The sequence below is a fragment of the Pteronotus mesoamericanus genome, unplaced genomic scaffold, assembly GCF_021234165.1.
Source record: "Pteronotus mesoamericanus isolate MK-2021 breed Mesoamerican mustached bat unplaced genomic scaffold, CSHL_Meso_final contig_20, whole genome shotgun sequence".
NCBI lineage: Eukaryota > Metazoa > Chordata > Mammalia > Chiroptera > Mormoopidae > Pteronotus > Pteronotus mesoamericanus.
Genome location: NW_026555085.1, coordinates 24165896 through 24179090, shown reverse-complemented (window position 1 = coordinate 24179090; position 13195 = coordinate 24165896). Strand labels below are relative to the sequence as shown.

Genomic DNA, 13195 nt, shown 5'->3' with positions numbered 1-13195 from the left:
CAGTGATATGTAGAATGGGTTTTATCAGTTGACTTTAGTGATATCTTACAGCACTGTACTTGAATTCATGCTATATTTCCCCTCTATAATTTTTGAGTTCAGAAAATTTACTTTATTTAAACATGTTTCCTTTATACTCCCTGGTTGTGCTATTTTGATCTTGTTCCTTTTTACATTTTTGGTCCTTTTGCAGATTTAGTTCCCCTTTTCTGGTTTTAGTATCTCATATCAATAAAGGAGAGTGTTATTTTGAATACTAGAAAATAAAAGAATAAATAAAGAACATTGATCAGGCCTGCAAAAATTAAAAATTTTAAATATGTTGCTTTGCCTATATTAAAACAAATATTTTGTGCATGATTAATATAAACTTTTCCATTCCCTGGCATTCATTCAATGAGTAATGAATAGTGTAATGTTCCTTTTTACATAAATACCATTTTTGTAAGCTCACTGTCTAAATATTTACTCCCCTAGGCACTTGCCAGGTTTTTTATATATTAAAGGTCATCAAGAATGAATTAATCATTTAGCATTAGTAATACAATTGGAAGACTCAAGAAGGAGTTTAAGTATACAAAGTACATTGGAAAGTCTGCTCAGAAATATTGGACTAGTCCTGTCACAAAGAGAAAGCTCAGATTCTGCACCGTCTGTGCATGGGTGTTTGTGCGTGCGTGCGCGCGTGTGTGCATGCATCTATCCACAGGCACATCTCGTTTAAAGCTGTGAGAGAGAAATCAGCAAAGAATTCATCACACTAGTTCTGAATTCGTTTTGGTAGGCTCTCTTTTATAAATGATCTGAGTATCAAAAGAGAGAGCCACAGATAAAGCCACAGTAATAAAATGTGCTTGGTAATATTCATTTGTAATGATTTTTTAGAAAAATAAGATAATTTTATTCTATACATAAAGTTGGTTATTTAAAAGTTCTAGTTTCATACACAAACTCCAGGATCAGAAGTAAAGAGTCCTGGACTCATTTCTTGGATTAAGTCTGTGGCCAAAAAAAAAAAGCCAATTTAACTCCTGGCACATCAGATTTCACCTGCATTAGATGGGGGAGAAACACAAAAAGCTTTTCCTCCAAGGTGACAAGGATTGAGGCTACTAAAATTTGACATTACGGGTTATTAGTACTCAGGATGCTATAAAAGATGAAGTCACGTTATAGGAAAAAAGAACTACATGCTAACCCCCATGAGATTTCTTGCCTTTATAGCTAAGGATCCCCGTGAAGTACCCCAAGATTCCTTAGTTATATGTTAGTCTCTTAGATATGTTTACTAATTAAGAGGATTTTGGTAGCCAACACACAGGAGGTACTCAGTAATGGTTTCAGAGGAACTGAGGCACCATTTTAAGGAATCAAAGAAAAACAGGAATTTGATGCATTACTTTGTGGAATTGAAGTAATGAAGGGTGGCCACTATTATTTAAATTCAATGTGTTATTTAAAATAGGGTTTTTCACTTGGGAGAATGTTACAAGATTGAACCAATTTATACAAGACTCTGTCTCTCTTAAGAACTTTAAATTTTATTTTTCAGTCGAAGTTTACATTCAGTATTATTTTGTATTAGTTTCAGATGTACAGCACAGTAGTTAGGCAATCATATCTTTTACAAAGTGTTCCCCCTCATATTTCCGGTACCCACCTGACACATACATAGTTATTGCAATGCTATTGATGATATTCCCTATGCAGTATTTACATCCCTTTGACTGTTTTGTAATTGCTAATCTGTACTTCTCAGTCCCCTCACCTTTTTCACCCAGCCCCTAACCACGCTCACCCCTTGGGCAACCACCAGTCCGCGCTCTGTGTCTAATATACAAGACTGCTCTGAACAGTGCTCTGAAACAAGCAGTGTGTCATGTCTTTGAAGATTGTGTGAAAGTCTAGGTCCTCCAACTATAGGGCTCAGAGATCTGTACATGATGTTATTTACACACATATATTTCTAGCTATGTCTTACTGTTTTGGTTTTGTAATTAAAAATTAATTTCTATAAACATATGGTTTTCTTAGGCCTTCCAAAAGGAATTGGGGAAGAGAACCAGCAGTGTACAGGCCCTCAAGCGCTCGGCCCGAGAGCTCATAGAAGGCAGCCGAGACGACTCCTCCTGGGTCAAGGTCCAGATGCAGGAGTTAAGCACGCGCTGGGAGACTGTGTGCGCACTTTCTATATCAAAGCAAACACGGTTAGAAGCAGCTCTGCGCCAGGTAAAAGTCACATAAATTATAGGTGTGTGTAGTGAGAAGGTATCGAAGCCTCAGTAAGAATTGCTTTCATGAAGACTGTGAAGCTCCACATTTCTCAAGCAAGACAGCCATGGAGAAGGAAGTTCTTACAGTATCATTGCCTTGGTCTTTCCCTCCAAATCCTCCCCGAAAGAAAGAACTTAATTCACTATTGAGGGAGGTTTTCTAATCTTCACATAAATGTGCTGCTTGAGTAATTTTTCAGCTTGAATGTACAATGGGCTGCCATTCATCTACAATCAAATTGTTAAGATGATGAGTTATTCTCCATACATACAGACTTTTTTGATATATTAGATGTTTTCTTATATTTGTAAAAGGCAGCACTGTATAGCTTTATCTTTTTAATGGGGATAATGCATAGCATCAATTTAAATGTAAAACTTTTATTTTTATTGAGAGGAAGAATCCACTATACTAACGAGCATATTTGGGACTCTTGTTTTGGGGCGTTTGGGTGTGTGAACCTTTAGGCAGAAGAGTTTCACTCAGTGGTGCACGCCCTCTTGGAGTGGCTGGCTGAGGCAGAGCAAACCCTGCGTTTCCATGGAGTTCTCCCAGACGATGAGGATGCTCTTCGGATGCTCATCGATCAGCATAAAGTGAGTTACGTAAATGCTAAGTAAAACTAAATGAGAAAATCAAACAAAGTAAAGAAAATAGACTTGTGACTGCAAATATCAACTGCATGAATATGTTCATTCTTGAGAACTTATTAAAGATCTGGTACATTTGAGAATTTGCTTATGTCCTCATTGCTGGCATAGGTGTGTCCATGTGCCCCTATACACAGGTATGTGTGACTAGCTTTTTGTTTTCTTTATAAAGAATATGGTTATTCTAAAGATGGTTAGTCACTTGGTTTCCTATCTTTAGGAAGCTCATTGATTTTTTTAAGAGTTATTTGGCTTCTGACCAAAGTTGGTCAATTTTGTTGCACTTTTATGTGCATTTCAAAGATAAAACTTCCTTAGTAAGCAGTTTGGCATAATTATGTCATTAGAATTATAAATTAATAATTTTGACTTTCAAGACAAGCAAGTAATTTAATAATTGGTCTTTAAATTTTATTTTTAAGCCTCTGCCAATTCTATTTTTAATCAAGAGCCACCTTAAATTCTCTTGAAAAATAACTCTAGCATAAATTATGTTGATAAATGAATTATATAAATAGGCATACTATTAATTAAGTAAAAACCTGGCCATTGAGTTTCAGATCAAGGTGTTTCTTGTGATAAAGCATAGAAGTAGCAAAACCCTGAAGAGTCTGCTTCAGATAGATCTTAACAGACTTTTTTTTTAAAGCTTTGCCTCTAAATGTCAGGACTTTGCAGTGCTAACACTCAATGTAGTATTGCTGTCAGGATTCCTGTTAACTTTAAAGGATCTATTGAACTACTGAGTAACCTCAGCTTTCAAGGTCAAGTTAGAAATACATTGATAATTCCAGTGTAGCATGAATTACATCATCTACGGAGACTTCTTATTTTAATTACAATACTCTCTCAGTGATGGGTTGTACAACCTATAGCAATGAAATATTGCCTTGTCATTAAGAAAAGTGATGTGATCTGGTATGACATTATCTGGAGGGATGAAATGCTTCCTGCACCATGTAAAGCTGAAACTAGAATGTAAGAATACGAAAATTATATCAAGTTTATTGTAAATACTTTATTCAGTTCAATATTTTGAAATACCAGGTTATACAAGATCTGGCAGAACTAAGGCCTGCTTGAGTGTGGTTGGTAGGGTAGTAATATGGGTATAGTAATTTATAGTTTTAATTTGAACATTTCACCAAAAATGCCAAATGGTGTGCCTGAGTGTGATATTGCTATGTTACAGAATTGCATGCTTATGATTTTTTAATAAAAGATTTTATAATTAAAGAGGGGCGTTATTGGAGCCAGATCCTGTGTTAGGTTACCATGGGCTGACTGCAGCCAGCGCTGAGGTACTCAGACCTACTTAGGCGTGGGTCTCAGAGGAGCCCCTCGCAGCCCAGGGCTCATGTCTGTCCCCCCGACAGAAACGAGTCCACTTCTGGTCTCACCACCCACACAGCAGGACTGGGAAACCCCCAGAATCACCAGGAGGCAGGTATCCAGAGCAGAGGTAGTGGTTTTTACAAAAACTGTAGGTCCTCCAGTAATGTCATTTTGTGATAATATTGATGAGATGCTAAAGGGACTTAACTTTTGTTTGTATCAATTAGCCTATGATAAAATTGGTTTTGTTGTGTTGTTTCACTTTAAGTTGCAGAATCTATTGACTATGTTAAGGGAGGACTTACTGTAATTATCTGTAAAAAATTTTAAATAGCATAAGCTATTTAAATAACAGGTTATTTTATAAAGGGCTTCTTAGTAATGGTATTTTACAGTAACATTCTTCATTCTTTTTCATTTCCTCTCTTTCCCTTCACACATTTGCCAGTAGAAAAAAACAAACAGAATATTTAATTTAACTTATCAGCCTCAGGACTAGAAATGGCAGATGTTCCTAGGTGAGCACAAACTACTAAAGTAGGTCTCAGGTGACAGTGGAAGAGCGGAGAGCACAGCAGGGAGTTGACAGGCCAGTCCCCAGCGTTGACAGCACCAGGCTCTTCCAGGTGTAGGAGTGATTAAAAGTACATGATCTGATCAGCTTGTTAACCTCTGGAAAAGCACAGCTGTTGTTAACCTCTAGATTTCCCTTCCTAGTAAAGTGTTTTTTTTTTCTTTCATTTAAGATGATATATAGTGGGGGAAATTATAATGTTTTTAGAGGTGAGTCATGATATTTTAAAAAGTAGGTCACGTTAGTGGAGTATATTGTTAATTGAACCTTGACTCCACAGCAGTAAAAATGTGTAAATAAAAGGCTGAAAACCATTTATTCAATTACAAAGACACAAAGTTTAATTAAGACATAGTCTTTCGATCTTGTGGACCTTAAACTCTAGTAGATAAGTATGTAAACACATTATGTTTGCATAGCAAACTGCTCAAGTAGGAGGCATGTGACAGACTGCTTTGTGAAGGTTCGAAAGGGCTTGGGACTGTAGTAAACACCTAGTTTCAGATGATCACCCTGGGTCACAGGGCATGAGTGTCAGCTGTGTTTGCAGCCTCTGGCACCCCTCTACGGTGACGGTGTGATCAAGGAATCCTTCTTAGTATGGGAGTCCAGATAAATTGGGGTGTCTTTGGATGCTTGAAATTCAGTGTGTGGTTTTGGAAGCATATCAGCTGTTTTGAGGTAAAGGTCCTCGTTTTTTAATCATATGTGCAGAGTTCTATGATTCAGGCGTCTGTGGGTACAGTGGCAGACCTTTTGAGGCTTATCCATCCTGCAGGGCCAGAGAGTGGCTCTTATTGGCCTTTGAGTGAAAGAGACCATTCTCAGGCAGCCGGCCTGCTGTCTGGCGCACTCTCGCCAGCCTCCGTCTGCCTCCGTCCTGGCTGGACATTTGTGCTGCCTCTCCCACACCCGCAGCCTTCCACAGCGCCTTGTCCAGCCTTCTCTCTTCCTTGGCACATTTTTCGGTACATGCTCTTACTTTACTGACACAGTGAACGCTATTTTATATACTAACCTTCTTGTCTTACTTGTTAGATTTTTTTTGTTTCAATCAATATTATTTCTATCCCTGGTATAACCGTTTCTCCCAATCCTACTCTCATTAATAATATAATTATAAAAAAATTAGGAGAGAGTATTTCTTGTCTAATGTATTTTATAAAGCATGGGATGCTATCCTATAATTTTTTAAAAATACATATTAGAAAGTACTTTATTTCCTACTTTGGGGCCTTCTCCTCTCTTAATTCCCCTATTAGTGGATTATTTCCAGCAGTGAATAAACCAGTTAAAGTTCTTGTTTAATTGTTTAACTCTGACAGTCAAGCATGTCACAGGAGTTTTGTTTTCAGCCTGTGCCAATGGCTAATTGAACACTTTGTTTCTGCTGTAGGAATTCATGAAGAAACTGGAAGAAAAACGAGCCGCACTCAATAAAGCTACCAGCATGGGGGATGCCGTTCTGGCCATCTGCCACCCCGACTCCATCACCACCATCAAGCACTGGATAACAATCATCCGGGCCAGGTTTGAGGAGGTCAGTGTGGTGCAGGTCGTCTGCAGAGCAGCAGTAGCATCAACAGTCAGGGGATATGGAAACTTCAGCAGTTGAGATACACTTACAGTCATGAGAACATGAGGCCTCTGCAGAGAGAAATGTTCTTTAAAATACCCTTCCTGTGTGTATCACCAGCCTCTGAAGCCTGTGCTTCATCGTTCCCCTCCTCTCCCCATCTCTCCCCTCCCCTTCCTTTTCTTCCATCCTTCCTTCCAGAATTTTTTTATCCTCACCTGAGGACATGCTTATTGATTTTTAGCGAGAGGGAAAGGGAGGGAGAGAGAGAGAGAGGGAGAGAAAAATCTATGTAAGAAACATCGATCAGCTGCCTTGCGACCGAGGTTTGTACCCTGGCTGAGAATGGAACCTGCATCCTTCCAGTTTGTGGGTCGAGGTTCCAACCAACTGAACCACACCAGTCAGGACAATCCACTTTTCTTTAAACAGTGAGAGGAATTTTGCAGCCATGTCCCTGAAACAGGCAAATACTTGCTTCACTGGATAACTTTCTGCCTCACTTCCACATTGTGTCTGTTGAATAATCCAGCAGTTGAATAGCATTTCACAGTAGTATAATATATATTTGTGGGATGAATTGTGTACACTAATTGAATTAATTCTGTATTTAAGATCTTAGCTATTTTTATTTCTATTCTGTTCTACATGGAGTTAGTGTGTGTGATTCTTCAGAGAATGCTGATTTGAATGTAAGTGAGAAAGCAAAAGGAAGCCTGGGTGATTTACATACATCTCTTAACTTCTGAAGGTGGCGACTGTCTCAGCGGGCTCCCATGTCCTCCACAAGCAGGGCCTTGGCACCACTGAAGGGATCTAGACAGACTTCTAGCCCAAGATGATCCTAATTTACATTTCCATTTTGTGTATTTTATATCAATTAGATCACACACCAACATGGAAGAAATTCAGAGAAATTTTTGTTTCTCTAACAGGTGCTGGCCTGGGCGAAGCAACATCAGCAGAGATTAGCAGGTGCCCTGGCTGGGCTCATTGCTAAACAGGAATTGTTGGAAGCGTTGCTGACGTGGTTGCAGTGGGCTGAAACTACACTTAGTGAGAAGGACAAAGAGGCCATCCCGCAAGAAATTGAAGAGGTGAAAGCCCTCATTGCAGAACACCAGGTAAAATAAATACCGTTCTTAACCCTGGTCTTCTCAGATAGTTACTTTCTTGCACTGTTGTAGTGCTCAAAAGATCTTCAACTCCTTCCAACTGGGTTTCTAATTCTACCACCGCCTTAACACTTTTCACAGTTACTGAGTTTTGATGGGCTCTCCTCTTTCACTGTTATCTTCTCAACACACATTCTTTTTGGCTTCTGTGAAGTTATACCTGCGTGGCACTGTTTCAGATGGACTCCTGCCCTACCTCTCCAAGCTTTCTAAGTGGCCACTCGCCTTACGTCCTGTCCTCAGCTCTCTGCTCCGTTCATTCTATTCTCTGTCTGGGCGATCTCATCCTCCCTTATTTTATTGCTCCGTGTTTGCATCTCCTACTGTTTGCAGTGCAACATCGCCCGAGATGACCATCAGTACTCTAAATACATAGCTAATCATTTGGATCAAAAAAATATTTCCCCTGTATATCCTACCTGTTTTAAACTCTAAAATGATGGGCATCACACTAACTCTCACTTGGTAGCTTGTTAAATTTACATTTACAAAGGGAAACATTGTGTCAGCTGAGTTGAACAGTTAACATTGCTGTTACATTTTAATAAAAATAGAAGATATTGATGTCTGCAGTGGCCCTGTAAGTGTCTCAGGCCATGTTCTCTGTGATCAGAGGTGTTAAAGTGAGCAGAGTTCTCTGGTGTGAAAAATAGTCCAGAAATGTGTCACTTTTCACTTTTACCTGCCTCCTCCTTTCCCCATCACTTTTCACTGCAGTCTCTGCCTTTGCCAAATAGTCCAGATACAGGAATACTTAAAATAGTAATATATACATATAAAATCAACAATATAGTTAGCAATAATAATAAGCCTAAGGAGATGGCATAAGAAATGTCAAGATAGCTGACCTTTTTAAATATAAACTTTAACCTGAATAACTTTCACCCTCCTTGGCAAAGCACTTTCATTGACAAAAACATTTAAAATATATCCACATTTAAAGTGGATGCTTTTTGTCACTGTTTGCCACCGCCATCTTAAATATTTTCAATATGTAGGTGAAATTTCCACAAAAAAGCCTTAGGTGGTCACCGCAGGTAACTTGTTTCTTTGCAGACAAATGCTCACTTTAGGGTCCTTCAGGAAGAGCCTGGATACTTGACCCCGGCTGGTGTCCAGGCAGGTTTTGTCATTCATTGCAGCTGCCCCCAGGTGTGGTGCTCAAACAAAAACCAATTACCTTTGTAATGTTGTAATTATTTACCAGCTATAACATTTTGTATTCTTTAGAAATGAGTAAATGCTATGTTACGATGGTTTAGATATTTTCCCCTAAAGATAAAACATGATGGTTTATTTGTTTTTCAGAAACAATAGCGTGGCCTTTTGATCCTTTTGTTTTTAGTTCATTTCTGCAGGTGGCTCTCTCTCGTATATTTGTATTTAATTGATACAATTTCTTTCATTTCAGACCTTCATGGAAGAAATGACCAGAAAACAACCTGATGTGGATAAAGTTACCAAGACCTACAAGAGGAGAACAGCTGACCCTTCCTCGTTACAGTCCCACATTCCCGTCTTGGATAAGGGACGAGCAGGAAGTAAGCAGGGGCCAATTCCTTTAAAATGAAGATGGTTAAGCAAGGAAGTTGCGTTTTCTTTTATTTTGATTTATTGTTTGAAATTTTGGAGCAATTTGCGATTCTACATGAACTATCATAAAATGTTTTCTTGAAAGGAAAAATGGGCTCAAGTTTTATAGCAACCTACTTAAAAATAAAGAAAAAGACATGTCCAGGTCACAACATGTAAGTTTATTGGCTTGAAGTGTATCTTTTTGATTAGCTAGAAGAAACTGAAAATTTTGCATCAAGAACAGAAATCATCAGCCCCTTTGAATTGTTTCATTTTGCTTCTAGTATATAAAGAACCTTAGAGTGGAATGTAACAGAAATGGCTGTTATCTGGGTAAAGTTCATGACCTAAATGTTTAGTAGTGACCAGCGATCTGATAGGTTTGGCTCATGTTCACAAGACTTTAGGCTATCTTGACCCACTGAGTGACATTAAAAACATAATGGCCAGCTTGGAGGAGACTTAAAAGAAGCACAATTTATATCATACATTTTGTATATTTCTGAATGGTGCCATAATTTTAAAAATGGTTTCCAATCTATTGTAGTTACTGTATTCCACAAGGAAGCATGGTAAGAAAGCGGCTAAGAGCTCTGGAGACAGACTCCTTGGCTGTCCTCACCACTCACCAGCTGGGAAATGTAACCTTGGATGAGCTACTTAAATTCTCTCTCTCTCTCTCTCTCTCTCTCTCTCTCTCTCTCTCTCTCTCTCTCTCTCGTCTCAGTTTTCTCTTCTATAAAAGGGGATAATTATAACCTCATTGGACTATGGTGAGGATTAAATGAGCTAATATACATGAAATGCTTAGCGTACTTTCTTGTATATAGTTAAATACTCAGTAAATATTAGCTGTTAATATTCTGACATGTGTAGAGCCCTATGCGAATTAGGAATTCCAGGCAAATCCCAGCTGGACAGCAACTTCCTACATGACTTTAGGCCAGTAATTGCTCTAGACCACATGCAACTGTTTAGTTAGGTGAGAAAAATGTGTTGAGATCATTGTTCTGTGAAGTTTTCGAAACTTAGCCAGGAAAAATTGCCAGAAAGGGGGACAAAGCATTAGTAAGGGAGTGAGTTGTGGCACGACACCACGTGGAAGTGTGTGTAGGATCCTACCTTTCCCCCAAGTCCATTTCCCACATTGGATTGGAATTGTCAGGTATCTTGCTCTGACTCTTAATGGATGCCCAGCGTCTCTTGCCTCACCTACCCTGACCTGCCCTCCTTTCAGCCTTATTCTCTGAGAAGGGTTATGTAACTGATTTTAAGCTACTCTTACTACCCTGGGAGATTTCTTTTATCATGCCTTAACAAAGGGGGGGTCACAATATACTTCATTCTCATTGAAATGGCATGAATTTCAAGCTAGAAAATGTTTTAAGCGTACATTCATCGAGAGAGCTTTCCAGTATTTAAATGCACCTGTCAAGATATTTTTCTCTAATTTATATGAAGAGTATGTGATCCTTAATACATAAAACAGAGTTGCACCTTGACATTAGGCATCATCTAAATAGGGTATTTCTATTTTTAATACCCAGTAATTAAGTTGATTTCAGAGACTAGAAAACTGCCAACCTAACCAAAGTTATATTTTAACAGGAAAACGCTTCCCAGCATCAAGCTTATATCCGTCTGGGTCACAGACACAAATCGAAACCAAGAATCCCAGGGTCAACTTGTTGATGAGCAAGTGGCAGCAAGTCTGGCTCCTCGCATTGGAAAGGAGGAGGAAGCTTAATGACGCCTTGGACAGACTAGAAGAGGTTAGAAAACTCACATATATATTCAGCACCATATTGTCATTTGCTCTATTCAGTATAACACATTGCCAAAATCTTGATTTTTCAACGTTTCTGATAATACTTAAGTAAACTCTTGCATTTGAGTGCATGTATTACTTCTAAAATTAATAGTACAAGTATGGACATTTTTGTGGGGGGGAAAAACCCTGATATATAGACCTGGGATTGAGGGAAGCATTAAAGTGAAAAACCAATACATTTCCACATAATCAGAAGCTAAGTCAAGAAAAGATCTAGCTTGCCATACGTTTCCTTGGTGGTATTAACTGGCAGATAAAACCATTTATAATGCAGATATTTTCATTCTACACATTCTTTGATCTGAGATTTAGAGTTTCAGACTGTGAAACTGGGAGACTGAGGGAAGATGGGGGGGGGACGGGAGGGGGAGCGGGGAGGCAGAGCCGGGTAGTGTGGCCAACAGCAGAGAGGGAGCAGCTGCGGGGCTGGAGGGCGGGGGCGCAGAGCCCGCGCGGGGCACTGTACCAGGGCACACCGCCACCTTTGTGGTTTTGGCACTGTCAAAAGTTTTCAGTTTGACTTTTCTGGGGGAGTTTTATTTTTTTTTCCTGTATTTGTAAAGAAAAGCCAGAGTGACCACAGTGACAGTAATGAAATAAACTTTAGAGAAAAATTTTTCTAATTTCCCCTTTGCACGGTTATACCTTTCTTTGAAGTAAGAAAGATGTCTATATTATCTAGGGGCTCATTGAAAATAGCTGTTCATATAACTTGAGCACAACATTAACGCAACCAAAATATCTTTTGCCCTTTTCAGCTGAGGGAATTTGCTAACTTCGATTTCGATATCTGGCGCAAAAAATACATGCGATGGATGAATCACAAGAAATCTCGGGTGATGGACTTTTTCAGGAGAATTGATAAGGATCAGGATGGGAAAATAACCCGACAAGAATTTATTGATGGCATTCTTTCCTCAAGTAAGTCCCAAGAGAAGTGACTGAAACCGATATGATTTTTAAAGAAAATAAGCACAGTTTAATAATTGTGGGGTCAGTAAGCTTGTGTTGCCAATAAAGCTTCAGCTTTAAACTTGGCTATGAAGACACTACTCTCAAAAAAAAGTGTCCTTGGTAACATTTATGGCTCTGGAGTCAGGCACACTGAAATAATTGCGTCACCGCAGATAGATGCCTCACACCACTGAAGTTGTGTGCTCATTAGTATAATAAACTTAATGATATTTGATTCTTGGATTGTTTGTGTTGCCTGGCGTAATGGGAAGTCAGCAAGTCAGTCTCTTTTCTTTTTCATTTTGATTGACATTCTGATCTAACCTTGTCATCAGTAGGAAATTAGAACTCCATAATAGGAACTTCTGGAGGTACGTGCCGTCCTCTTGTTTGATGGTTCGGTCATGTGTATGTGATATCGCTGGCTCATGTTACTGGAAGTCATTCTTAAAACAAATTTCATATAAATTATTCCTTAGGTAGAGTAGTAGTTGAACCATTTGAAATTTGCTAATGTTAAAGAGTTTTCAACCTAGAAAAATAGCAATTTCAAATGATTTACCCTAGTAGTAATTAAAGATAAATTTAGGTCATATATATATATAAATATAAAAACATATATATAGTGTTATATATATATATATATATCAGTTTTTTAAAAAGGATTTTAATACTTTTGATGACCCTGATAATTTAATCAGCCACATTAAAATGAAAATATACAACAATGAATGTCTTTAAGGCAGAATTAAGTTACGCTACTTACTATTTTTTAAAGACTTAAATCTTTTAATAAAATTTTATAGCAAGTAGCAGGTCTTATAAGTTTTAATTGGGACTACTATATGGCTTATACTGATAGTATCTTAATTATTACTGATATGTGGAATCTAAATAAAAAGTCAAACTCACCGAAACAGAGAAGAGGAGTGGTTGCCAGGGCCTGGGGGAAACAGGAGAAGTTGGTAAAAGGATACAGACTTTCAGTTGTAAGATGAATGAGGTCTGACGACTAACATGGTGACTATAATTGATAACACTGTATTATAAAACTGAAACTTGCTAAGAGAGTGGACCTCAAACGTCCTCTCTCACATACACAAAAGACAGATATGTGAGGTGATAGCTGTGTTAATTAACTAGATGGGAGGAATGTTTTCCCAACATATGCACATGTGAAATCATTGCAGCGTACCATTTAAATATCTTATAACTTTGCCAATTATATCTCAGTCACACTGCTTTCTGTTG

General features: G+C 38.4%; 1 protein-coding gene across 18 annotated transcripts in view; it reads left to right on the top strand.

Annotated features, from left to right (window-relative positions):
* DST (dystonin) overlaps positions 1–13195 on the top strand; it is a 427647-nt gene that overhangs the window by 402171 nt on the left and 12281 nt on the right. For all 18 annotated transcript variants that reach the window (XM_054569508.1, XM_054569506.1, XM_054569525.1 and 15 more), the window contains 7 exons: positions 2035–2229; positions 2742–2870; positions 6230–6373; positions 7345–7533; positions 8996–9125; positions 10768–10931; positions 11749–11911. In XM_054569508.1, coding sequence (XP_054425483.1) covers positions 2035–2229; positions 2742–2870; positions 6230–6373; positions 7345–7533; positions 8996–9125; positions 10768–10931; positions 11749–11911 — 1114 coding nt within the window. The remainder of the gene's footprint in view (positions 1–2034; positions 2230–2741; positions 2871–6229; positions 6374–7344; positions 7534–8995; positions 9126–10767; positions 10932–11748; positions 11912–13195) is intronic.